The sequence below is a fragment of the Hippopotamus amphibius genome, chromosome 14 (assembly GCF_030028045.1).
Source record: "Hippopotamus amphibius kiboko isolate mHipAmp2 chromosome 14, mHipAmp2.hap2, whole genome shotgun sequence".
Classification (NCBI taxonomy): domain Eukaryota; kingdom Metazoa; phylum Chordata; class Mammalia; order Artiodactyla; family Hippopotamidae; genus Hippopotamus; species Hippopotamus amphibius.
The window spans coordinates 15,904,090-15,931,169 of record NC_080199.1 but is presented as its reverse complement, the minus strand read 5'-3'; the positions used below and the strand labels follow the sequence as shown (position 1 = coordinate 15,931,169).

The 27,080-nt window shown below is 39.5% G+C and overlaps 1 protein-coding gene across 1 annotated transcript in view; it reads left to right on the top strand.

Annotated features, from left to right (window-relative positions):
* LOC130835549 (ATP-binding cassette sub-family C member 4-like) overlaps positions 1–27,080 on the top strand; it is a 194,155-nt gene that overhangs the window by 149,308 nt on the left and 17,767 nt on the right. The window contains exons 27-29 of the mRNA XM_057707187.1: positions 4,787–4,876; positions 20,198–20,370; positions 20,809–20,914. Coding sequence (XP_057563170.1) covers positions 4,787–4,876; positions 20,198–20,370; positions 20,809–20,914 — 369 coding nt within the window. The remainder of the gene's footprint in view (positions 1–4,786; positions 4,877–20,197; positions 20,371–20,808; positions 20,915–27,080) is intronic.

Genomic DNA, 27,080 nt, shown 5'->3' with positions numbered 1-27,080 from the left:
ATTCTAGCCTAATACATTCGGCCCTTTGTTTCTGACACAGAAGTCTTCATAAAATCCCTTGGCACTTTAGAGGACTGGGGCAGGGAGGGTGGGGGGGACTCGAGGGGGGGGGCGTCAAGGAAGGGAGGGAATACGGGGATATGTTTATAAAAACAGTTGATTGAACCTGGTGTACCCCCCAAAAAAAAAAAAATCCCTTGGCACTGCTCCTGGAGCCCTTGAAAGAGGACTTTACACGACTTAGATTCTTTTTCCTTTGTTGGTGAATAATGTCCTTTTCTTCTGAATATGGATCATTATCAGTTCATTCAGATGCCACAGGATTTAAAGAAAAAAGGAAACCAAGATTTAAAGTGACTTCAGGTGATTCTCTTGTCTTCAAACAGAGAGATGAGCTGCCCCTTAAGAAAGGTCGTGAGGTTGGAAATGAGAACAGAGCTTCAGGACTGGAGGAAGCAGCAGCAGTAGCTACTCTTTTTTTTTTTTTTTAATTTTTAAATTAATTTTTATTGGAGCATAGTTGATTTACAATGTTGTGTTAGTTTCTGTTGGATGCCTGTATATTTACAATTGTTATATCTTCTTACATGATCCCTTGCTCATTATGTGCTGTCCTTCCTTGTTTCTTATAACTGTCTTTATTTTAAAGTCTGTTTTATCTGATATGGGTATTGCTACTCCAGCTTCCTTTGATTTCCATTTGCATGGAATATCTTTTTCCAACCCCTCACTTTCAGTCTGTATGTGTTCCTAGGTCTGAAGTGGTGGGTCTCTTGTAGACAGCATATATATGGGTCTTGTTTTATATCCATTCAGCCAGTCTGTGTCCTTTGGTTAGAGCATTTAATCCATTTACGCTTAAGGTAGTTATCAATATGTATGTTCCTATTGCCATTTTCTTAGTTGTTTTGGCTTTGTTTTTATAGGTCTTTTTGCTTCCCTTCCTCTTTTGTTCTCTTGTCTTGTGGTTTGATGACCATCGTTTGTGTTGTGTTTGGGTTGCTTTTTCTATTTTGTGTGTATATCTATTGTAGTTTGTTGGTGTCTGTTCCCATGAGGTTTTGATATAGCAGTCTATATATTTACAAGGTTGTTTTAAGTTTGTGGTCTCTTTCCTGCCTAGAGAAGTTCCTTGAGCATTTGTTGTAAAGCTGGTTTGGTGGTGCTGAATTCTCTTAACTTTGCTTGTCTGTAAAGCTTTTGATTTTTTTTTTCTTCCCTGCACCGCCCCGCCCCCCTCCACCAGTAGCTGCTCCTGATATACTTTAATAGAAGGCAGTCTCCTGGTTTGGGACTGAAATAGTTAAAGATTGTGCTGTATCTGCCTTGTTTTTAACCACTTTGCAAGGTTTTTGTCTTGGTCCCACATTGTTTTAAGCCTCTGAAGGTTAGTGGGTAGGGCTTCTTTGTAAGATAATGAGCCTTGTCTTCCAGCAGCATATACAGAAGGTCCAGTAAGACTGCAGTTTTCAGTTCTGCAGTTGTGTTAAGGGATTATCAATTACTGCACTAAATGCTCTGATTCAAACTGGCCTTTTTTGGGTCATACGCCTAATATGAACTTGTGTTATGTCAAGTAACAAAGAATAAAATCACTGCTGAATATGGCACAAAGGATTAAATTGTAAAAATATAAACTTTAAACTGCAATGAAAAACTGCTAACTAATGCTCCATTTAAAGTATACATTACACGGGAGCATTTGTTTTCCTGTCTGTACTGTGCCAGCTAACTCTTATTAAATGAGGTGTAATTGTGTACCTTCAGAAAAACGTATCTTTGCTGATAAATTTAGTGTATATTTTCATGAAGATTGTATGTCCTACCGAAAATCTCTACATTGAAGTGTTCTTCAGTGTAAGCATTTGTACAAGACTTATTTATAAAATTGGTGTGAAGGTGGATACTTGAAATAATATCTATCAGCAATGATAATTTGACCCTTATCTGCCTTTGCAGTATGTGTGTACTGTGAAAACTTTTACTACCTTTTGAAGATAATATAATGGTTTCTTACTTGGAAAGTGGATGAAAGTAGCATGAGTAGAAACCAAACTGAACACCATGCATAAAACACATTGACATATCTAAACAGACATTGTTCACAAATTGCCTGCTGATTTTCAAGAAAAATATAGCTTCAATCAGTTAATATTTTAATGTCATTCTTTTCATTCAACAAGTTTTCATTAATTTTACTAATTTTGAAATATATATTTGGCATGTCAAGACAAATATTCTTATTTATTAAACTATATCTTCCATGTAATACAGCTAAATATACACATGTAATTACAAATATATCCTTTTAGACTGACAGAATAGACTTAAGCGGGGACCCTTACTGCAATGGGAATGCTTAAACATTTTTTTTCTTTTTACGACAATCAGCAGTGTTTGGTTATAATTTGCAGAACCTCCTTAAAACCTGTGGAGTGTCTGAGGGCTCTGATTAAAGCTCAGCATGAAGCAGCTGCAGGCATTTGTCAGGGGCTCAGAAGTGAGGGACTCCTCTCTCCTCAAAGAATCCCATTTTAGTCTCCTAGACTTTGGTAGCTTCATCTGCTTCAAGGAGTTTCCTCAAGAGAAGAAGGCGAGGGAGGTGACAATAGAGAGAAACCCTGATTGTGAAATCAGTGGTTGAACTCTAAATGGGTCCCTGTGCCTGTTCTCCTGAACCACTGAGACTGCTGTTGCCAGACGTGCTGATCATGGCTTAATGACAGAAGAAAGGTTCACTTTTTTTTTTAAAGCAATTTAATTTTTTTCCAAAAATTAGCTTAAGTAATGCCTCTCTAGGTATACTTGGAAAACCAGGTGGACACTTTATCAAACCCTAGACCTCTTCCTTACAGGATGTGAATTTGCACTCTCAGAGGAACCTGAAGGAAAAATGTTCAGACCACAGAAGCCACGATGGGCAAAGAAACATTCCTGTAGTTACTATAAGCAGAGACCCTGTCTCACTTGTCCCAGCTGGGCTCAAAGCTGGTTCCTTAACTTGGGGGCCACTTTCAGGCCCTTTATCGCCTCAAAAATGAGTCCTCAAAGAGTCTTTCATCTTGGGTCCCACGGCAGAATCCTGCCCATGGTTTAGAACCTTGAGGGGAATGTTAAGGAAACTCAGAGGAGAGGGAGGACTATTGGGTACCAGCCTCCCCTTATCTGGCCATGTCATTTTCTCATGGAAACGGCTACAGAAGGAGAAATCACCTGGCTTGTTGGAATCTTAGTGTTGATAATTACAAAGAGTAAGACTTTTTTTTTTTCCCAAAATCTGAAGTATGATGGTTACTCCCCTGACCAGGAGCTCTTGCCATTGCTTAGATGGTTGTTCAATCTTCGATCCTCAATTAGGTAGTTTTAAGGGAGACATATCTGGGTCTTGAGATTTTTCAGTCAATTCAGTAATTACTTTGAAGTATTGTGTGACCAGTGATTTTCATTGCTTTTGGTGTGTATCAGCCGCTTAATCAACTTTGTGCAAATGATGCTCCTTTTATCCTTTTAGTTTTGGATTCTGCTTCGGGATACGTCTTCTTCTGCTGGCACAACATATGTTTTCTACATCCATTTCTCTCTCACCAGACTTGAAACTAAGACAATAGGGAAAGAACGTATGGGAGTCTGTCTGAGTGTCACTCTTCGTAGCTAGAGAAAAGAAGTATCTGTCTTCTTCATCTTTCTTCTCAGGCTTTGTGAAGTGAGGAGGAACAGTCCAGCCCCCAGGCCAGGCGGGATTTGAGGCTGGTGATTCTGAGCAGTTCCCAGGCACGTGTGGGAGAGTCAGATCTCCTCTTGTTCCCGCATGTGTGCATCCCCTTGTTCTACCCCCTTCACTGCGAGGAGCCCATTGGGCTCTTCTCTGCTGCCCATATTCTTGTGGCCTGGCTTACTAGAGCTTCCAGAAGGAAACTTAAATGGCCTGCATAAGCTTGTGTACAAGATTCTCTCTTGAAACCCTGAAAGAGGAATATATTTCCACAGTAATTTACTTGTGGCTCCTCCTGGAACAGACGAGTAGGAAGAGCTATTTAAATTAAAATAATATTATTATGGTGCACATCATAATGGGTTTCAGGTCATCCAGGCCTTGCAGTTAATAATGAGGTTCTGTGAGGCATGTAATCCTGATGCACAGGTGAGAGCACGTGGGGAGCAGCTGATGCAGAATCAGAGGCGATCTCTTCATGGACAGAGTGCCATAGGGCCCAGTAGTTGACATTCTTTTTACATATGTGGAGATGTTCCATTCACACATGTGAAGAGATTACAGATCCCAGAAGACTGTTTTACCAACAGAGAAAATAACCTTCTTCATTCTTCAAGGCAAATGTGAAACTATTTAACAATTTTGCTTTGAGGCACAAACCTCAACTAATACCAACTATTGGTATTCCCTAGTATCACAGCAGGACTGACAGTTTATCCAGCTCTTTTGATGTAAAGTTCCTCAAATAATTATAGCCTCATTCTTTTTTGGTTAAGCAGATATTACCAGGAAGGCATTTTAAGAAGTCAAATCTTCCTTTCTCTTCTTCAATTTTTCCTTAAGATGACACACTTCAGCACTTTGTTTTGTTAGTGTTCAGTGGTCCAGAGGATATTTTCGAGTGTACAGTGGAAAATTATTTTAGAGATACTATTTTGTAAAGAGGCATTTGCAACCTTGTTATTAGTGATTATAGTGAATTTTTATTTTTTGTACTTTAATTCAGTTCTGTAAGCATTAGAATTAAGTGAAAAGAGCCTACAGTAATAATATTTGTTGTTTGGGGCTATTTAGGAACCTGTTTTATTCACTGGAACAATGAGGAAAAATCTGGATCCCTTTAATAAGCATACGGATGAGGAGCTGTGGAATGCCTTAGAAGAGGTAACTTATTCAATGTAATTAACTTGTTAGCATCAGTATCTGTGTGTGTACATTTATAGCATTGCAGGTAATTTAGGGGAGCTTAGTGGTTTAACTGACTTTGTTTACCTCCTAGGAAAACATTGATGACCCGGGTGAACTTAAAATTTATATATTGATGATCATGAAAACCAGCAATATGATGCCTCATGTTTCCGTTTTAGCTTTCTCCCTAGAACCCAGAGCAACTAGACACGTTATCTTGTCCTTAGCAGATCACTAAACTAGAAGTTAAAATTATGGATTCAAATTCTACTGGTGACCTAGTGAATTAATTACTCTAACTACCTTGCAACATTCATTTTATTCCTCTGGTCTTAGGGAACATCTACTAAGTGGAGACAATAATAGTTTTGCATTATTAACTGAGAGATAAATGAGTCATACCAATAAAATGCTGTGAAGTTATGTAGAAAGTATTTATAAAGATAAATTATACAGTTGAAATGTGATAATGTTTATTGAAAGTCATGTCATTTTAATGCTGCAGTGTGAATGCAGGTAACAGAACCCTGGATGTTTTGCTAAGATTTTATAGTGATAGGTTCATTTCTAGAGGATATTCTATTATTTGTGTAGTGTTTTCCTTTGCACCACTTCTTTGAATTTCCTTACTCTTGCATGAAAAGGATTTTGACTGTTAAGGTACTGCTGGTTTGTATATTTTAATACTAATTATTGTGTATTTTCCCTAGTTCTGAAAATTGATTCTAAGTTAATGTTGGCAGAAACTGTATCTAGACCTCTAAATAATAGACAGACTTTTCATTCCTCATATCACCTAGCTCAGTCTTTTAAAAAGTAAGCAGTTAATAAATAGGTACTCAATGTTTGATTAATCTCTTCATTTCAAAGTGTGGTTTATTTCATTTAATTTTTTTTTTTTTGCACAAATCCGATGACCAATTGCTCACATTGTTGCTGTTTTGAATTGATGCATTTTGTCATCTACTGTCACCCTTCCAGGATACCTCTGCAATCTTTAATATATAGATGAGCTTTGACTGTGAACAAGCAAATTTGGAGGCCCAACAATTTCCTGCCAGTAATTCTGGTTTCTGAAGGCATGTTGGCACTGAGTCTTTACACACCCACCCTGCTTTCCAGCAACTGTGGGGATTTTATTTTCCTAAATTGGATTGATTGTTTCACCTATTTTTACTTGAAAAAGCAGTGGACCTCTGATTTCATTTAAATTTGTGAGTCTTTCTGTAGTGAAACTCTAGAAGAAAAGAGGTGGAGAGAACAGTTAACCATCAAATATAAAGAAAGATAGGATGATCCACTGCTCTTAAACTCATAGGATAAATTAAATGGTGAAATTGTCACACACTGAAACCTCTATGACATGAACCATAGCAAGATCCTTTTTGACCCACCTCCCAGAATAATGGAAATAAAAACAAAAATAAACAAATGGGACCTAATGAAACAAAAGCTTTTGTACAGCAAAGGAAACCATAAACATGACAAAAAGACAACCCTCAGAATGGGAGAAAATATTTGCCAATGAAGCAATTGACAAAGGATTAATCTCCAGGATGCACAAGTAACTCATGTAGCTCACTATCAAAAAAACAACAATCCAATCCAAAAATGGGTGGAAGACCTAAATAGACATTTCTCCAAGGAAGACATACAGATGGCCAATAGGCAAGTGAAAAGATACTCAACACCACTAATCATTAGAGAAATGCAAATCAAAACTACAATGAGGTATCACTTCACACCAGTCAGAATAGCCATCATCAAAAATCTAGAAACAATAAATACTGGAGAGGGTGTGGAGAAGAGGGAACCTTCCTACACCGTTGGTGGGAATGTAAATTGGTACAGCCACTATGGAGAACAGTATGGAGGTTCCTTTATAAAACTAAAAATAGAGCTATCAGATGACCCAGCACTCTCACTACTGGGCATGTACCCTGAGAAAACCATAATTCACAAAGAAACATGTACCAGTGTTCATTGCAGCATTATTTACAATAGCCAGGACATGGAAGCAACCTAAATTTCCAATGACAGATGAAAGGATAAAGAAGATGTGGCACATATATACAATGGAATATTAGCCATATAAAGGAACGAAACTGAGTTATTTGTAGTGAGGTGGATGGACCTAGCGTCTGTCATACAGAGTGAAGTAAGCCAGAAAGAGAAAAAGAAATACCGTATGCTAACTCACATATGTATAGAATCTAGAAAAATGGAACTGATGAACCTAGTGGCAGGGCAGGAATAGAGATGCAGACTTAGGGAAAGGACTTGAGGACACAGAGGGGGAAAGGGAAGCTGGGATGAAGTGAGAGAGTAGCGTTGACTTGTGTGCACTACCAAGTGTGAAATAGATGGCTAGTGGGAAGCTGCTGCAGAGCACAGGGAGCCAGCTCGGTGCTCTGTGATGACCAAGATTAAAGTAAAATTTAATAGCCTCTCAATTCGAAGAAAGATGAGATGGTAGAAGTGGTGCACAATACTAAGATCCACCTTTACTTAAATGACACTTGGAACTTTCTATAAAAAGAAAGAAACGTGTTTATTTCACAACATGAAGTGTGTGGTTTCTATGTATTCCTTCCAGAATTGACCCTGTTACTTTAGTAATATCTCAGTGAAAAATCATCCCATCATTGTGTTTCTCTAGGAATTGTTTATGACCTTTGTGTGTTTTTCAGTGAAAGATTTAGTATTTTAATTTTTAGAATAACTACCACATCTTTCATTGGAAAACATACACATGCCGTGAAGAAATAGTTCCTAGAGAAACAGAATAAGGGATGAAACCAACCCCAGTCACTGGTTTATAAATGATGCCAAACTGATATTATGATCCCAAACTCATAGACTTGGCCTAAGAGTGAGTAAGGGGGCACCACTGTGTTTTCCTCTTTAAGAATTTGAATTAAAAGGAAAATGCTTTTCTGTCTCCTCCTCCTCTCTTGGCTGAGATGGACATTCAGAAGGGAGACAGTCTTATGGAGGCTGCCCGTCTCATTTTGGTTATTTTTCAAGGTATACTGAAAAATAGCCAGCTGACTGTAAACTGAAGAAAGTTCATCAGAAATTAATGCCGATTGAGGCACCTAAAAAGCAAAGGCAGCTCTACAAATATAGCATGAGCTACTGAAGGTGAACTAACTGAAAGGATGAAGATAACTGAAGATGAAGCACTTTGTCATTCAAAGGTTAAAGGATCACAGTAAATAAAACTTTGGAAATGAATCAGCACTGTGTTGCTTCAGTTACGGGGGGCGGGGAGTCAAGGAAGGGAGGGAATACGGGGATATGTGTATAAAAACAGTTGATTGAACTTGGTGTACCCCCAAAAAAATAATAAATAAATAAATAAAATTTAAAAAAAAAAAAAAAAGACTGACTACTGGACTTCCTAGGTGGCGCAGTGGTTAAGAATCTGTCTGCCAATGCAGGGGACACGGGTTTGTTCCCCGCTCCAGGAAGATACCACATGCTGCAGAGCAACGAAGCCTGTGCGCTACAACCACTGAGCCCATGCTCTAGAGCCCATGAGCCACAACTATTGAGCCTGTGTGCCACAACTACTGAAGGCCACACACCTAGAGCCTGTGCTCCACAAGAGAAGCCACTGCAATGAAAAAGAAACAAAAAACAAAAATAAAAATAAAACAGCTTCGATACAGGGATAAACAATTAAGAGTGTGGTAAATCTTGTGAAAAGTGTGAAGAAATCCTGCAGTTATGTTCAATGTTGATATTATCTCTGTTAGGACACAAGTATGTCTCCTCATACAGGAAACCAGGATACAGAAATCTGGGCATCAGCAGCCTGTGCATCAGGGACCACGTGACTCAGTCCTTGCTTTGGTGACAGGTCTCATTTCCATCTCCCTGGGTCGTGTATTTTGGTGAATGGGCTCTCCCTTTACTTCATTTTTTGCTGGTTCTGTTCTAGAAAAAGTTCTTCCCCATCTGTTGATTGCATTCTATTGTCTCTTTCCAGCCCACAGCAGCATTTCATTCTGAAAAGTAAGAAGGTTCCACAAAATGTGGAAACCATCTGACATCTATGTGGAACTTCTGTAGGGGGTGCTGACACCTGGTTGGTAGATACAGTACACACAGTAGGTTACTTTGAAAATATCTGTGATAGAAATGGGGTGTCTTATAAGTTCAGTTTATGATTTTCAGTTTTGTTGTAGTATATTATTTTCCTAAGCTCAAAAATGATCTGAAGTATTCTATACTGGGGTGTATAGATTTTTTAAATTGTGGTACAGTTGCTTTACAATGTTGTATTAGTTTCTGCTGTGCAATGAAGTGAATCAGCTTTATGTATACATATACTCCTCCCTCTTGGTCCTCCCTCCCCACCCCCATCCAACCCATCTTGGTCACCACAGGGCACTGAGCTGAGCTCCCTACACTATACAGCAGATTCCCACTAGATATCTGTTTTACACATGGCAGTGCACTGTCAATCCCAATCTCCCAATTTATCCCATCCCACCCCCTGCCATGTCCATACATCCATTCGCCATGTCTATGTCTCTATTCCTGCCCTGCAAATAGGTTCCTCTATACCATTTTTCTAGATTCCACACATATGTGTTAATTTATTTGTTTTTCTGATTTCACTCTGTATGACAGTCTCTAGGTCCATCCAAGTCTCTTCAAATGGCACAATTGTTTTCTTTTTTTTATGGCTGAATAATATTTCATTGTATATATTTACCACATCTTCTTTATCTGTCCCTCTGTTGATGGACTTTTAGGTTGCTTCCATGTCTTCGCTACTATAGATAGTGCTGCAGTGAACATTGGCATACATATGTCTTCTTGAATTAGGGTTTTCTCTAGGTCTATGCCTAGAGTGGGATTGCTGGGTCATATGGTAGCTCTATTTTTAGTTTTTTAAGAAACCTCCATACTGTTCTCCATAGTAGCTGTACCAATTTACATTCCCACCAACCAGTGTAGGAGGGTCCCCTTTTCTCCACACTGTCTCCAGCATTTATTGTTTGTAGGTTTTTCAATGATGGCCATTTTGACTGGTGTGAGGTGGTACCTCATTGTAGTTTTGACTTGCATTTCTCTAATAATTAGCAACATTCAGCATCTTTTCATGTGCCTATTGGCCATCTGTGTCTTCTTTGGAGAAATGTCTGTTTAGGGCTTCTGCCCATTTGTGGATTGGGTTATTTTTTTGATATTGAGCTATATGAGCTGTTTGTATACTTTAATCCCTTGTCAGTTACTTCATTTGCAAATATATTCTACCACTCTGAAGGTTGTCTTTTCCTCTTGCTTATGGTTTCCTTTGCTGTGCAAAGTTTCATTAGGTGCCATTTGTTTATTTTTGTTTTTATTTTCATTACTCTAGGAGGTGGATCAAAAAAGATCTTGCTGCAATTCATGTTAGAGTGTTCTACCTATGTTTTCCTCTAAGAGCTTTATAGAGCCTGGCCTTATATTTAGGTCTTTAATCCATTTTGAGTTTATTTTTGTCTATGGTGTTAGAGAGTGTTCTAATTTCATTCTTTTACTGGGTAACTTTCCAGTTTTCCCAGCACCATTTATTGAAGAGACTATCTTTTCTCCATTGTATATATATATATTTTTTGTATATTCTTTTTTAATATTTATTCATTTATTTGGTTGCGCTGGGTCTTAGTTGTGGCAAGCAGGCTCCGTAGTTGTGGCTCCAGGGCTGCTAGTTGCAGCATGCAAACTCTTATTTGCAGCATGCATGTGGGAAGTAGTTCCCTGACCAAGGGTCAAACCCAGGCCTCCCTGCATTGGGAGCACAGTCTTATCCACTGTGCCACCGGAGAAGTCCCTCCATTGTATATTCTTATTTCCTTTGTCATAAATTAGGTGACCATAGGTCCGTGGGTTTATCTCTGAGCTTTCTTTCCTGTTCCATTGATCTATACTTCTGTTTTTGTGCCACTAACATACTGTCTTGATTATTGTAGTTTTGTGGTATAGTCTGAAGTCAAGGAGCCTGGTTCCTCCAGCTCCGTTTTTCTTTCTCAAGATTGCTTTGGCTGTTTGGGGTCCTTTGTGTTTCCATACAAATCATACAATTTTTTGTTTTCATTCTGTGGAAAATTCCATTGGTAACTTGATAGAGATTGCATTGAATCTGTAGGTTGCTTTGGGTAGTATAGTCATTTTCACATTATGGATTCTTCGAATCCAAGAGCATGGTGTATCTCTCCATCTGTTTGTGGCATCTTTGGTTGCTTTCATCAGTGTCTTATAATTTTCTGAGTACAGGTCTTTTGTCTCTTTAGGTAGGTTTATTCCTAGGTATTTTATTTTTTTGTTGTAATGGTAAATGGGATTGTTTCCTTAATCTCTTTCTGATCTTTCATTGTTAGTGTATAGGAATGCAAGAGATTTCTGTGCATTAATTTTGTATCCTGCAAATTTACCAGATTCATTGATTACCTCTAGTAGTTTCTGGTGGCATCTTGAGGGTTATCTATGTGTAGTGTCATGTCATATGCAAACAGCGACAATTTTTTGTCTTCTTTTCCAATGTGTATTGCTTTCATTTTTGTTTCTTCTCTGATTCTTGTGGCTAACCTTCCAAAACTATGTTGAATAACAGTGGTGAGAGTGGGCATCCATGTCTTGTTCCTGATCTTAGAAGAAATGCTTTCCATTTTTCACCATTCAGAATAAAGTTTGCTGTGGGTTTGTTGTATATGGCCTTTATTATGTTGAGGTAGGTTTCCTCTGTGCCCACTTTCTAGAGAGTTTTTATCATAAATCAGTGTTGAATTTTGTCAAAAGCTTTTTCTGCTACTATTGAGATGATCATATGGTTTTTATTCTTCAGTTTGTTAATATGATATATCATGTTGGTTTATTTGTGTATATTGAAGAATCCCTGCATCCCTGAGATAAATCCCACTTGATCATGGTGTATGATCCTTTTAATGTGTTGTTGGATTCTGTTTGCTAGTATTTTGTTGAGGATTTTTGCACCTATGTGCATTAGTGATATTGGTCTATAATTTTCTTTATTTGTGATATCTTTGTCTGGTTTTGGTATCAGGGTAATGGTGGCCTTGTAAAATGAGCTTGGGAATAGTCCTTCCTCTGCAATTTTTTTCGGAAAAGTTTGAGAAGGATGGATGTTAGCTCTTCTCTAGGTGTTTGAGAGAATTCACCTCTGAAGCCATTTGGTCCTGAATGTTTGTTTGTTGAAAGATTTTTCATTGCAGTTTCAATTTCATTACTTGTGACTGTTCTGTTCATAGTTTCTATTTCTCCCTGGTTCAGTCTTGGAAGGTTGAACCTTTCTAAGAATTTGTCCATTTCCAGATGTGGCATATATATACAATGGAATATTACTCAGCTATAAAAAGGGATGAGATGGAGCTATATGTAATGAGGTGGATAGAACTACAATCTGTCATACAGAGTGAAGTAAGTCAGAAAGAGAAAGACAAATATTGTATGCTAACTCACATATACGGAATCTAAAAATGGTACTGATGAATTCAGTGACAAGAACAGGGAAGCAGATACAGGGAATGGACTGGAGAACTCGAGGTATGGGAGGGGGCGGGGGGTGAAGGGGAAACTGAGAAGAAGCGGGAGAGTAGTACAGACATATATATACTACCAACTGTAAAATAGTCAGTGGGAAGTTGTTGTATAACAAAGGGAGTCCAACTCGAGGATGGAAGATGCCTTAGAGGACTGGGGCAGGGAGGGTGGGGGGGACTCGAGGGGGGGGCGTCAAGGAAGGGAGGGAATATGGGGATATGTGTATAAAAACAGTTGATTGAACCTGGTGTACCCCCAAAAAAAAATAAAATAAAATAATAATAAAAAAAAAAAAAAAAAAAAAGAATTTGTCCATTTCTTCCAGGTTGTCCATTTTATCGGCATACGTTTGCATTAAGTAGTTTCTTATGCTCCTTTGTATTTCTGTGGTTTCCATTGTAACTTCTTTTTCATTTCTAATTTTATTGATTTAAGTCCTCTCCCTTTTTTCTTGATGAGTCTGGCTAAAGGTTTATCAGTTCTGTTTATTTTCTCAAGAACCAACGTTTACTTTCATTGATTTTTGCTGTTGTTTTCTTTGATTGTATTTCATTTATTTCTGCTTGGATTTTTATGAAGTCTTTTCTTCTACTAACTTTGGGGTTTGTTTTTCCTTCTTTCTCTAGTTTCTTTAGGTGTGAAGTGAGATTGTTTATTTGGGATTTTTCTTGTTTCTTGAGGTAGGATTGAATTGCTATAAACTTCCCTCTTAGGACTGCCTTTGCTGCATCCCATACATTTTAGGTTGTTGTGTTTTCATTGTCATATCTTTCTGTGTATTTTTTGACTTCCTCTTTGATTTCTTCAGTAGTCTCTTGGTTATTTAGTAGCATATTGTTGACCTCCGTGTGTTTTAGTTTTTTACAGTTTTTTTTCCTGTAATTTATTTCTAGTCTCATAACATTGTGGTCAGAAAATATGCTTGACACGATTTCAATTTTCTTAAATTTACTTAGTCTTGATTTGTAACCTAAGGTGTGATCTATCCTGGAGAATATTCCATGTGCACTTGAGAAAAGAGTGTATTCTGTTGCTTTCAGAAGGAATGCTCTGTAAATATCCATTGTTTATCTGGTCTATTGTGTCATTTAAAGCTTGTATGTCCTTATTTACTTTTTGTTTGGATGATCTGTCCATTTGTGTGAGGTGTTGAAGTCCCCCACTATTATTGTGTTACTATCAATTTCCCCTTTTATGGCTGTTGCCATTTCTCTTCTATTTTGAGGTGCTCCTATGTTGGGTGCATAGATATTTACAATTGTTATGTTGTCTTCCTGGAGTGATCCTTTGATCATTATGTAGTGTCCTTCCTTGTCTCTTGTAACAATCTTTATTTTAAAGTCTAGTTTATCTGATAGGAGTATTGCTACTCCAGCTTTCTTTTGATTTCCATTTCCATGGAATATCTTTTTGCATCCCTTCACTTTCAGTCTGTATGTGTCTCTAGGTCTGAAGTGGGTCTCTTGCAGACAGCATATATACAGGTCTTGCTTTTGTATCCATTCAGCCAGTCTGTGTCTTTTAGTTGGAGCATTTAATCCATTTACATTTAAGGTAATTGTCAATATTCATGTTCCTGTTACCATTTTCTTGTTTTGGGTTCATTTTTGTATGTCTTTTTCTTCTTCTCTTGTGTTTCCCACCTAGAGAAGTTCCTATAGCATTTATTGTAAAGCTGGTTTGGTGGTGCTGAATTCTATTAGCTTTTGTTTGTCTGTAAAGCTTTTGATTTCTCCATCAAATCTGAATGAGATTCTTGCTGGGTAATCTTGCTTGTGAGTTTTTCCCTTTCATTACTTTAAATATATCCTGCCACTCCCTTCTGGCCTGCAGAATTTCTGCTGAAAAAGTAGCTGATAACCCTATGGGCATTCCCTTGTATGTTATTTTTTGCTTTTCTCTTGCTGCTTTTAATATTTTTTATTTGAATTTAATTTTTGTTAGTGTGATTAATATGTGTCTTGGTGCATTTCTCCTTGGGTTTATCCTGTATGGGACTCTCTGTGCTTCCTGGACTTGGGTGGCTATTTCCTTTCCCATGTTAGGGAAGTTTTCAACTAGATTCTCTTCAAATATTTTCTCAGATCCTTTCTCTTCTTCTTCCAGAACCCCTGTAATTCGAATGTTGGTGCAGTTAATGTTGTCCCAGAGGTCTCTGAGACTATCTCATTTCTTTCATTCTTTTTTCTTTGCTCTGCTCCTTGACAGGTATTTCCACCATTTTATCTTCCAGCTCACTTATTCATTCTTCTGCCTCAGTTATTCTGCTATTGATTTCCTCTAGTGTATTTTTCATTTCAGTTATTGTGTTGTTCATCACTGTTTGTTCCTTAGTTCTTCTAGTTTCTTGTTAAACATTTCTTGTATTTTCTCAATCTGTGCTTCCATTCTATTTCTGATATTTTGGATCATCTTTTCTATCATTACTCTGGATTTTTTTTAGGTAGGTTGCCTGCTTCCTCTTCATTTATTTGGTCTTGTAGGTTTTTACCTTGCTCCCTCATCTGTAGCATATTTTTTTGTCATCTCATTTTTATTGATGGGTGGGCTGTATTCTTGTCTTGCTGGTTGTTTGTTCTGAGGCATGCAACACTGTATTTTGCAGACAGTTGGGTGGAGCTGTATCTTGGTGCTGAGATGAGGACCTCCAGGGGACCTCACACTCATTAGTATTGCCTGGTACCTGAAGTTCTCTCTTAGTTTAGCGGCTTGGACTCAGTACGCCCACAACAGGAGCTCAGGCCCAACCCCTGGCTTGGGATCTGAGACTCTGCAAGCCACGTGGTGCAGCAGAGGAAAAACAAACAAATCATAAAAGCAACAAACAGAAAATGGCAGAAAAATAACAAAGATTAAAAAATAAGATAAAATTTAAAGAATAAATAATATATTAGAAAAAATAACAATAAAAACGAAACAACAGGGACTTCCCTGGTGGCATAGTGGTTAAGAATCCACCTGCCAATGCAGGGGACATGGGTTCAAGCCCTGGTCCAAGAAGATCTCACGTACTGCAGGGCAACTAAGCCTGTGTGCCACAGCTACTGAGCCTGCACTCTAGAGCCCGCAAGCCACAACTGCTGAGCCCTTGTGCCACAACTACTGAAGCCTGCATACCTAGAGCCTGTGCTCTGCAACGAGAGAAGCCACCACAATGAGAAGCCCATGCACTGCGAGTAAGAGTAGGCCCCACTCTCTACAACTAGAGAAAGCCCATATGCAGCAACAAAGACCGAACACAGTCAATAAACAACAAATAACTAATTTTAAAAAAAGAAGCAACAAAACAGAACCACAAAAGCAAGAATAATAATATTACTAATAATATAATAATAATAATGATAATAATAATAAAATAAAAAGTTCCCTGGTGCCTCCTCTATCAGTTTCCTTGCCCCATGGTGAGCTGCAGCCTACCCCTGCCTCTCCAGTAGGTCCACAAGACCTCCAGGTAGGTCTCTGGACCCACTGTGTCAGCCCTGCCTCTGCATGTGCTTCTCTCACCAGCATCTGTTCCTGGAGCTGGCCCAAAGCACACATGCCCACACAGGCCAGCCGGGGGTCGGGCCTCCACAGGTATGCCTGCAGGGGCTGGCACAGCTGGAGGAGGGGGTGGTACTCAGCCCTCCTGGACCCACGTGGCCAGAGGAGGCCCTGTCAGAGTTGGTGCTCAGGCTGCCAGGACCTTCGCAGCCAGAGGAGGCTTTGGTGGAGACAGGGCTTAGGCCCAGGAACTGCGCAGCTGGAGAAGGCCTTACTGGGGTGGGGGAGTGGGGATGGACAGTTCACGTCTGGGGACCCATGTAGCTGGATGAGGCCTTGGGGGGGAGCATCAGGCCTAGGGACCCAGGAGGCCAGAAGAGGCCCCCAGGAGGGGCTCTGGCCTAGGACCCATGCCACAGGAAGAGGCCCTGGGGTGGGGAGAAGGCAGCTCAGGCCTGAGGACCCACATGGCCATAAGAGGCATTGCTGTTGGGGGGTGGACTCAAGCCCAGGACCCGCTCAGCTGGAGGGTTTCTGGGGGGTGGAGGTTCAGGCCCAGGACCCCAGTAGTTTGGCTGGACCCAGCAGATGGGGGAGATGCTGGCCACATTCCCCTCCAATCCCCCAATCCCCTGAAGGTGAGTGGGCCCCTCTGAGCGTGGGAACCTCTCCCCTCCCCCAACCCCCTCTTAGGGGCAGCAGTCCCGTCCTGTCTCCACTTTTTTTCCCCTCCCTCCTTCCTTCCCACGTCCTATCTGATCACATGAGGATTCCTCCCATCTCCTTAGGTGTAGGTGATCTAGCTGTGAGGAGATGAGAATTCCATGTCCTCCTACTCTGCCATCTTTTCTCTGTCCCCCTGGGATGTATAGTTCTGAATAGTGTTATTTGCTCCATTTCCTGAAGTTGTAATTTTAAGTGTTTTCCACAGTTTAAAGTATGATGTGATGATATCTTGGAACCAGTTAATTGTTATAAGGAATATATTTCTTTTACAATGACATTTAATACAAAAATAGTATTATATATAAATTATCTATCTATATGGATTTTTTTTCTGATTTATAGGAGCAGATATGTCACAGATGAGATTCACTTGTGGCTTTATTCATACAGCCAGAAAATATCTTTTGAGAGCTTTTTAGACAGACATTGTTACAGATTCTGGGGCTATTACAGTCATCAGAGAGACAAGATCTCTACCCTTTTGGAGCTTATATTGTTATGGAGAAGATGAAAAACAAGCCAGTGCTTATGTAACAAAGTCTCAGTGCTGATACATGTAAAGGAGAAAAATAAAGCAGAACATGGAGAGAAGCCAGCTGACAGCGTTATTAATAATGGGCAGTTGATCTCTTTGTATCAAGTACTGTTGTAAATTCTACCCATACTGGCTCACGTTATACTCTAACAGTGGTAGGAGGTAGACACCTTTATTATTACAGTATTATAGTCTTATTTAGAGTTCAGGAGGCTAAGATAAAGTTCAGGAGGTTGCCCAATTGGCAGGCCAGGCAGGACTTATACCTAGGCTGTCTGGCTTCAAGGCCCCAATTTTTTGTTTTAAAATTTCCAGATCACAGGAATGTGGAAGGAATAGTATAATGAACACACCTAGATTCACAGTTGGTAACATTTTTCCATATTTGCTTTCTTGCTTCTACAATCTATATTTTGCTGAACTGTTTGAAAGTAAGTTGCAGAAATTTTCATTAAAACTTGCAACTCATCCTAAATATGTAAACATATACCTTTTAAGAACAGGACATTCTCCTGTGTAACATTATACTGTTATCTCACTCAAGAAATTTATAGTAATATTACACTATTATCTAATATGAATATGTTTTCAGAGTCTCCATTTGTAACTCCTAGGTGTTATTGTCTACTGCCTCTATTGTCTTTTTTCCATTCTAACTTAATTATAATTTAATTATATGATTACACTACAGAGGGCCTTGGTATTCATGTCATTCTCATAACCATCCTGATTCATAAATGAAGAGTCTCAGAAAATAATGTTTTCTGGAAAACATTTCCACCTCACAACCCTTATTCCTCCTCAGGCATATATGGACAACCTGAAGGAAAGTCAAAAACCAGATTAGTGATGAGATGTCATCTGAGTCAGGGGCAAGTGTGAGATTATTTCTTCAAAGTTAGGGTATCAGTCTTAAGAAAGACCAGTTTACATATACAAGAATTACCAAAGTCGACTCAGAAGGAGAAGTGTGAAAAGCCTTGCCACAGTCACACTTTTGATCAGTCCCATCCCATCATGAATGTGTTGCATGGAAAGAATACTCAGTAAGTCCTCTTCCTTGTGATGGAGAGGGTGGTGACTATGCTGACATCTTCCATTTTATAATTTTTATAATTTTCAGTACAACCACTTGCATTACAATCCAAATCTTACACTTTAGGTTTTGTGTACCTTTAATGCTATCACCAAATATCAATACCATATTTAATCCTAACTCAGAATTCCTGTCTCTCTGGATTGGACTCCATCAGGAGCACAGTTAGGATCACATTCACAGAAATGCTACAGCATTCAGGATCCATGAAAACGTTGCCCACTCACCCTTGGCATTTTGTTATTTGACTTTGTAATTCTGTGTCCCCTGCTTATTGGCCATCACTCATCCATCTGTTAGTTTCTTAACTTGAAGTGTGTTTACTTTTTGTTCTTTAACTTCAAGTATAGCCTGAGTTTTGTTCTTGCTTATAATATTTCTCCAAAATGAATATTCATTGAATTGACCCCTGCTACCCCAATGTAAATTCAGATTACCTTTGGCAGTTAAAAGTTTGTGTTTTTTTTTAATCTTGTGATTACAATTTTATGAAGATAGATTAATATAAACACCACCTATACCCATAGTCTGGGGGAAATAAGATGTTATGTTGTGTCCTGTTTTCCCTGAGTATTCATTCACTGCAAAACATTTATGACATTGAAGAAAATGCGCTTGACTGGTCTGGTAGTTATGGGATTAAATTTGGGAAAGAAACAAAGCTAAAACAGGCTCCAGGTTTACTAATGTATGAGGTACAGTTTGCCTTGTTTCAAAAATTTTTTAAACCTTTAGATCTTCCAAAATGGTAAAATACTGATAAGATTATATGTTTGGAGAACCATACTTCCTGCAATAATTAAAAAAAAAAATTTTTTTTCTCTTTAGTATACCAACTCCTATGCAGAATGTACTGTGGGAAACTTGACTCAACCATGAAGATGCTTCTAACTTTTCTGTTTAGACCACATTGAGAGAAATAGCTTTATTTTTTGAGAGAATTCCTTAACAATGCCAAGGTGGGGTTTCTGGTAGATGTCAGGTGGCAGAGATGGGGGACACTTAGATCTTTCTGTCCTGAGTTGGCTCCACCATTGTTACCAAATCAGGTCTGATTGCTTGCCACTCAAAAATCAATGGCACCAAGTGGGGAAAGCGGGGAGGGTTGGGGGGAGGATGAATTGGAAGATTGGGATACCAAATTGTACACTCTAAGTATATGCAGTTTATTGTATGTTAACTGTATCTCATTAAAAGTTCTTAAAAGCAATCAATGGCAAATGTTGGTAGAAAGGAAAGTTGCTTTTAATCAGAGTGCTATCATTTGGGGGAGTTGGTGGACTCAGTGTCCCTCTGAAGATTCTGCTCGGCCATGAAACTTTTTAAAAAGAAAACGAGAAGTGACCCCAGTTAATCACTGAGATAGGGAGTCAGAGTCATCGCCATCCCCCACTGTGTGCAGACTTGTGTGCAGGCCTGTCGACTTCTTGTGGTCCTTCTCTAGGTGTTATCTTACTTGCACAGTTTAGTCTCGAGATTACTGAAAGGGAAGCTAGGGGAGAGATCTGGTCATCTGTTAATTACTTATTCTTCATTTCTTCTTGTTTGATCTGTAGAAGGGACCAACAAGTTAAGCAAAGTATTGTGTGATCAAAAGATCTGAAAGATGGGCTAGGGCCAGAGATGAGTAGAGCATGGGGGTGCCTGGTTTAAGGTTAGTGACAAGACACAAGGGGCCTCCTGCAGAGAGCTCTTTCCTGAAAAGAACTTCTTCTTGCCCAAACCTGATTACACCATCTTTCTCAGTGAATGCTAATTGCAAGGAGCTCTCCCCATCACCTGTCTGTACTTGTAAGATACATAAGAAATGCTGAGGACTTCAAAGCTCTAATGTCTAAGAGATGTCTACTTCAGTAGTAATTTGTCTAGGAAAATGTCATTCTTCTTTCTGTATCCACAGGTACAACTTAAAGAAGCCATCAAAGTTCTTCCTGATAAAATGGATACCGAATTAGCAGAATCAGGATTAAACTTGAGTGTTGGACAAAGACAACTGGTGTGCCTTGCCAGGGGTTTTCTCAGGAAAAATCAGATATTGATTATTGACAAAGCCACATCAAATGTGGATCCAAGGTATGGAGCTGAAGTCTATGAAACCAGGAATCCGAATTTTAAATGTGGTACATAGAAAACGTTTAATGATGTTGAGAAATGTTTCTAAGTGCTCTCTTTGCCCACAAATATCTTGATAACATTAATTCCAGAAAACAAAGGAAGAAACCAAAACATGTTATATGGTGTTAATGTTATTAAGAGGCATCCTAGGAGAGCTGGATCAGGAACTATCCAGTTCCTAATAGTTTCAAGCAATTTCCAGGGAAGAATATTTCCCATTGTTTTGTAAAAAAATAGTAAATTTCTAAGTAAACTTTTTATACTTTTTCAAGAATAAGATTATGTCTTAACACATTGATTTTTAAAAACATTATAAAAATATCATGTGATATTTTTTAAGTCTTAGGCCTGCTTTTCCTATCCTCACTGAATTAAATTCCACTTCTTTGATTCCAGAACTGATGAGTTAATACAAAAAAAAATTCATGAGAAATTTGCCCAGTGCACTGTGCTGACCATCACACACAGGCTGAGCACCATTACTGACAGTGACTGGATAATGGTAAGACCCTCACCTGTAGAATTCCAGCTGTTTCTATTTATCTTCAATTTTTCAATGTATCCTTTGTTGTAAAAGTTGATAGGAACCTCCAACAAGTTAATTTTCTGTTTATGTTTCCTCTCATTCCTGACAATGACTCAGGTACTTAATTACACTTTCAGAATGTGCTGCTAAATAATATATCCAGTAATTTCATATTTTTATTAAAAATTTATTTGAATTGTCATTATTCTTTAAAATGGCTAACCATGAAAATATTGCAAATCCAATATACATGTTCATATTTCAGAGGAGTAGAACACACTTTCACCATGTCACAGTTTCAGCTTTTTTGGATTCCCTTAGTCAAAATGTTAGCCTCTCATTTAGACTGCCATGAGGCTGTTGGGTAAGGTTGTAGGATTTCACAGCTGTTGCTGTCGCGGGGAGTCCATTAAAAAAAAAAAAAGGAGCTAGTGAGAAAAGCAAAGCATTTCAGCAGAAAGGGTTTAATATAGGGAATTTGTTACATAGGACTTGGAGGGCTAGAAAAATAAAAGGAAACACTGTGGCAATAATTTTAGGGAGCAGCTAGCATGTCCTAGGACAGATTACCAGTACTAAGACCTCAGAAGAGAGACTCTAAAGAGTTGGTGCTCAGCCCTCCAAGGAGAGGTCACTGCCCAGTTGCTGGCCATATTTGTGAGGGAGCAAGATGAGAGTAGTTCTCCATGTGCTAGTAGAAGGTGCGAGATGGAGTTATATCCCACTCCTGGGGTGATGCTGTAGGAGTAGCATAAACCACACAGAACATTTGCTCTGATTCCCACCTTGAATCTCCCTCTAGTGCCCCCTACTGGCAAAACCTAAAAAGGGGATCTGGCCAAAGAGCCTCCCAAATGTGATTTACAGTGACCCAGCCTCTGCATCACAGATGAGAGTGCAGAAAGAAAGGTAGATTACTGGCTGAGAGATTGTAGGTAAACAACTAGGAAGTCTCCTACACAGCAGATCTGCACCCACATCAGGCTTCAAGCTTTGGTCTCTGGATGTCTACCTAGTATCTTCTTTCCAGGTTTAATTGGCTCTTTCTTCCTTAGTAACTTAATATTTCCTTCCTTAGCTTTATTTCCTTCCTCTCTCCCTTCCTCACTTCCTTCTCTCTCTCTCTCTGCTTTTTCCCTGTGTTGCTTGCTGAATTTCAATAAATCTTAGGGTGTGAATTTAAAAATGATAAGGAAATCATCCCTCAAAGGAAAAACTTTTCCCTGCAAATAAGCCCAAAGGAATAGAGTTATTTTCAGGCTAACCTTCAGCCTATGGCAATGAGGTGATTTCACTTATCTTACGGATGCTAACTAATGTCACGAGACACCACAGTATCCAGTGATGCTGATTAGTTATGAAGTAAATAGATAAAGAAGATCTGCAAATGCATAAGAGGCAAAAGATGGAATTAAACAGGGATTTTCATGGTCCATACTAAATAGGTAATAACCCATCATAAACAGTAATACCTAAACTTCCTTATATCCAGTGTTGATGCCGCTGTCTATTTTGATTTAGGCAATTACTGAAATCTCATCTCCCACCCTACGTCACATGCATTGTCAGATGGAATCATCAGTGGGGACACTGAGAAGATACCAGACTGTCAGCATTAAAGTAGTGCCTGTAGCCTCATTCCCCCCGAGTTGGTCATGGACAGGAGTGAGCTCTGGGGAGGCAGATGACTGGAGTAGGGCATCCCCAGCCAAAGGGATGCTCGAGGCTCCTAGCAGTGTAGCCAGTCACTGGACTAGAACATCACAGTAAGAAGCAGGCCTCTCCTGCAGACTTCTGTGAGGGACTGGATGACTTTCCAAGATTGTAGGACAGTGATTCTTAAATTCCAGAAACGTTCAGTATTGAGCATCCTTAGTCCCTTGTTTTCTGTTCTTGAGTGCTTTTTGCAAAAGTAAACCTTTATTCCTACTTTTTACCTGTTGTTTTGTGGTTCTCACCTCTCAGCATTGTATTTCACTGACTGTCCCCAGAAGCATCCTTCTTGCACAAGGAACGAATGATGGTGTGAAGTTTACCTGTTTCAAGCCCTTTGTCAGGCTTTAGTGGCAGCAGCACCAAGATTGCTTGATCTCCAGCACAGGGTCCATTCAAATAAGACTTTGCTCTTAAATGTACCCTAGAGATTTATGTTTGGTTTTTGGTGTTACCATATTGGTGGTAGCAGCTTCCTTTTACTACCTAATTCTTTGAAATGCCTTGGAATGTAGGATTGGTTAGGGAAACAGTGAGGAAGGACAGAATTTGGCAAATGTGTCAGCTACTCCTAAGTCTTATCCCTCAACACTTGAACCATAGATGTAAAAGTCTGTATCTATCCCCTTAACCAAGCAGTTTTGTTGCCATTATCAAAATATGTCCATTTGTTTAATGCTTTACTTACCAGTATCTCCTGATAAATTTCTGTAACCTCAAATTTTTCTTTACTGGTCAGTGTCTTTGAACAAATGCTTAATGTGGTTTTACAAAGCAATTTACAGCCCAGTTCCTCCCCATCTTTCTGATTTTGTCCCACTCTGCTCTCCCTCTTTCATATATAGCTAAAACCATGTTGATGGTCTTTCTGTTCTCCAAATGCAGTGTTCATTGTCTCTCACAATTGTGCCTTCTCTCGACTGTTGGTGGCTTAGACTAAGGTGCTGGCAGTGGAAATGGTGAGATGGTTGAATTTGGGGCAGATAACAAAGTGGAGCCAAGGAGACTGTGTGATGGATTGAACGTGGGATCTGAGGGCAGAGTGAGGAGCTGATGCTGGTTTCTGGGTGTGGGGCCTGAGCATCTGGGTGAACGGGGAAGACGGAGGGAGAAGGGAGATGCAGGGGTTCTCTTTGGAGCCTGTCACCTTTGCAGTGACTGACCTTGTTTTCCGTGGTCGACCTTGTCCTTCACTGTGGAGCTGCCCTCCCCACTCCTGTGTTGGGACACTTTCAGTTTAGGGCTCCCTGGCCAAGAGTTCAGCAGTGCTGTCACAGGGAGGTCCCACCAGCAGGTGTAAACTTGGCCACTCCTTTACAATTTGGTCCGAGCTGGTTGTGGCTGATGACTCCTTTGGGGGAACAGCAGGATTAGACCTCAGGGGACCCAAGAGACAGGCATCCCCTAGCTTCAGAGTTGGGGAATTGGCATCTGTGCTCCAGCCATCCCAGATGTAAACCTTGTGTTTTATTCTAGAGCTTCTAATTATCAGTTGACTTGGAATTCAGTTAAAACACCAAAAATAATTTTCTTCCTCAAACCTTTGATTTTTGAGGCAATTTTTTTCTTACTTGCTTTAGAAATACAAGCATACCCTCTTTTATTGTTCTTTGTAGGTACTGCATTTTTTTTTTTTTTTACAAACTGAAGGTTTATTATAATCCAGTGTTGAGCAAGTCTTTTAGCACCATTTTTCCAATAATATTTGCTATGTTGGTAATTCTCACAATATTCCAGACCTTTTCACTATCAATACATTTGTTATTGGTGATCTGTGATCAGTGGTCTTTGTTGTTACTACTATGACTTGCTGAAAGCCTCAGATGATGGTTAGCTTTTTTTAGCAATAAACTATTGTTAGAGTCTGTACTTTGGTTTTTCAAAAATAATGCTATTGCACACTTGATAGGCTGCAGTATAAACATAGCTGCTATATGGCCTGGGAAACCAGAAGATTTGTGTGACTCAGTTTATTGTGATACTCACATCTTTGTGGTGTGCTGGAACTGAATCCCCCAAATCTCCGAGGGATGCCTGTATCTCTTTCCTTTCCAGAAAGCAAGTGATTGTCTGTTCTGAAAGATTTAAGGAGAGAAAGAAAACACAATCTGCTGCAAAGCCTGATGCTCCACACGGCAGATGGCCAGTCTCAGGGAGTGGCTGGGGAAGTGACAGATGCTGATGAAGGGATAACCAACAGTCACCTGTCACCATAATGTCCTGTCATTACAAGTGCTAAGGTGTGATCATTACATTTTGGTGCTGTGGTGAACACTTCTGCAACGAGGGATGGATATGGTTTTTTTGTTTTTGTTTTTTACTGTAAGTAAATCAAACAAAAGGCTTGTTGGGAAACAACTGTGACCTAGTTACTAGCTTTGTTTATGTGTTGACTCTCCAAAGGGATTTACTTAGTTTTGGTTCATTAAGCACCATTAATGTGTCAGAATTCTAGTTTACAAAGATGTCCTCTCAATTTTAACTTTATTAAACAGGATGGAGTCATAATGACAGCTAATTTAATCTTCCTTATTTGCTCCATTGCCACCAAGCAGTGGAGCAAGACAGACAAGGTAGAACTCCTCTTTCTCGTAATACTCACCACTGTCTCTACATTAGAGGCTTCTTCCTGTAGTTTTCAGGCTTAGCTGGTTGCTTGTGACCTGTCTTCTCTTCAGCCAATATCACAGCTTTTCCTCCAGTCCCTGCACACTCCAGTCTTCACATCACCCTGTATTCTCCCTAGTAGTGTGAGCAAAGGCAGCTTAGGAAAATCTGCAACTGCTCTAACAATATTGTTGCCTGTGTTCAACATTTTCTCTGCCTGTAGTTAGAAAAATGTCTGGAAATAACTGATGAAGAACCAAACCAGGGCCAGGAAACTCAGACCCCACCTCTTTGGTTTACAGGCAGTCTTATGGTTTTATCATCTTTACCTTTCTTCCTCAACTCAAACCTCTTCTTAGTAGAGTTTTTCCCAGAAAAATCAAAACAAAACCAGAAACTGTTGTAAGGGAAAGGGACAAAAAGAGCTCATTCCTAACTAGAGTTTTACTTCAACTCTGTTTTTCACCTTCATGGAACTTTTCTTCCATAAGCCTACATGGCTGCAGTTAGAACATGTCAGAAGAGAAAAGCTCCTTCAAAAACACGCCAAGAGATTTCATTCAAGTTTTCAGAGGGAAAGATAACTAATATGGAGGAAGAAAGCACAGCCAGGGAGAAGAAGTACTCTATGAGGGGGGTGCTTACATGCAAAAGCAGCAGCTTTGGGAGAGGGGCTGTGGAGGTCACTGTGACCCAGCCTTCATCATTCCCCAGTGAGAAGAATGACTTATTATTTCAAGACCTAAGAAAGGATTTTGAGTTAATATTTGCCACATTGTCTCATCACTGAGAAAATCACAGGTACTCATTTTACCAATGAGGGACCCAACTTTCAGGGTTGGATAACTGTCCTTGTGTCACCTGGCAGTCAGAAACAGAGGTCTGACACTCAGATCTTCCCCTCCCCACTCTACTTGTCCCTAAGCCGGGTCTCCCTTTATTACTTGTCATATTGAAAGCTGTTCCCAGCATCTCTTTCCTATCTTTAGGCTTTTCCTCAGCTCTGTCCTCCCCCCACCTCTCCCTGCCCTCATGCCATTATCACTGATGGCATCCTGCCAATGAAAATGGATCAAATTATTTTGCAATAGGTTCATTACATTTTATGTCTAGGACAGCCTGGAATATCTACAGATAAACAGATCTGATAAACACATCTTCATTGAGCTTATGTAACTGACTGACTCATCCAATATAATGCATTTTTCCTTAACCTATTAGAGAGTGACAAGTGATTTGAGATTGCCGTTCCTTGAGAGATTCTGGGGTTGAGAGATTGTTATCACACCAACTTGAGTGTGTGGTTTAGTTTATAGTTTAAATTGGATTATAGGAAGAGTGGGGACACAGGTAGAGATTACAGGAGCTCTTCTTATAGGTATAAAGGAGGTTAAAATAAAAATTCAAAGTTATTCCTTTTTTCTATACATAAAGAAAATTTGGGATTGCTTTATGTTTATTTGTTCTGAAATATCTAGAACCTTTGATCAAAAGAGTAAAGGTATAGGCTTAGTTGGTAAAATTCTCTTCTTGGACTTTTTTCAGTCTGTGTGCCAGTGCAGCTCCTGTTGCACCTGACGTGAGCCTTGGCCACACTGAACTCTTTTCCTTTCAAATCTCCCTCCTCTATGACTGTTCCTTTTCTTCTTTCTCTTTTCTAATATTTGACATAAATGAGTTTCAAGCCTCCATCCGCAACCCTGGCTTATCTCTCCCTCATTTTCCTCTCACTCTCCCTCTTGCCCATAGTCATCAACCTGGGGCATGTGGTCCTCCAGGTCCACATCTCTAATCCTATCATCCCTGTATCCCATCATCCCTG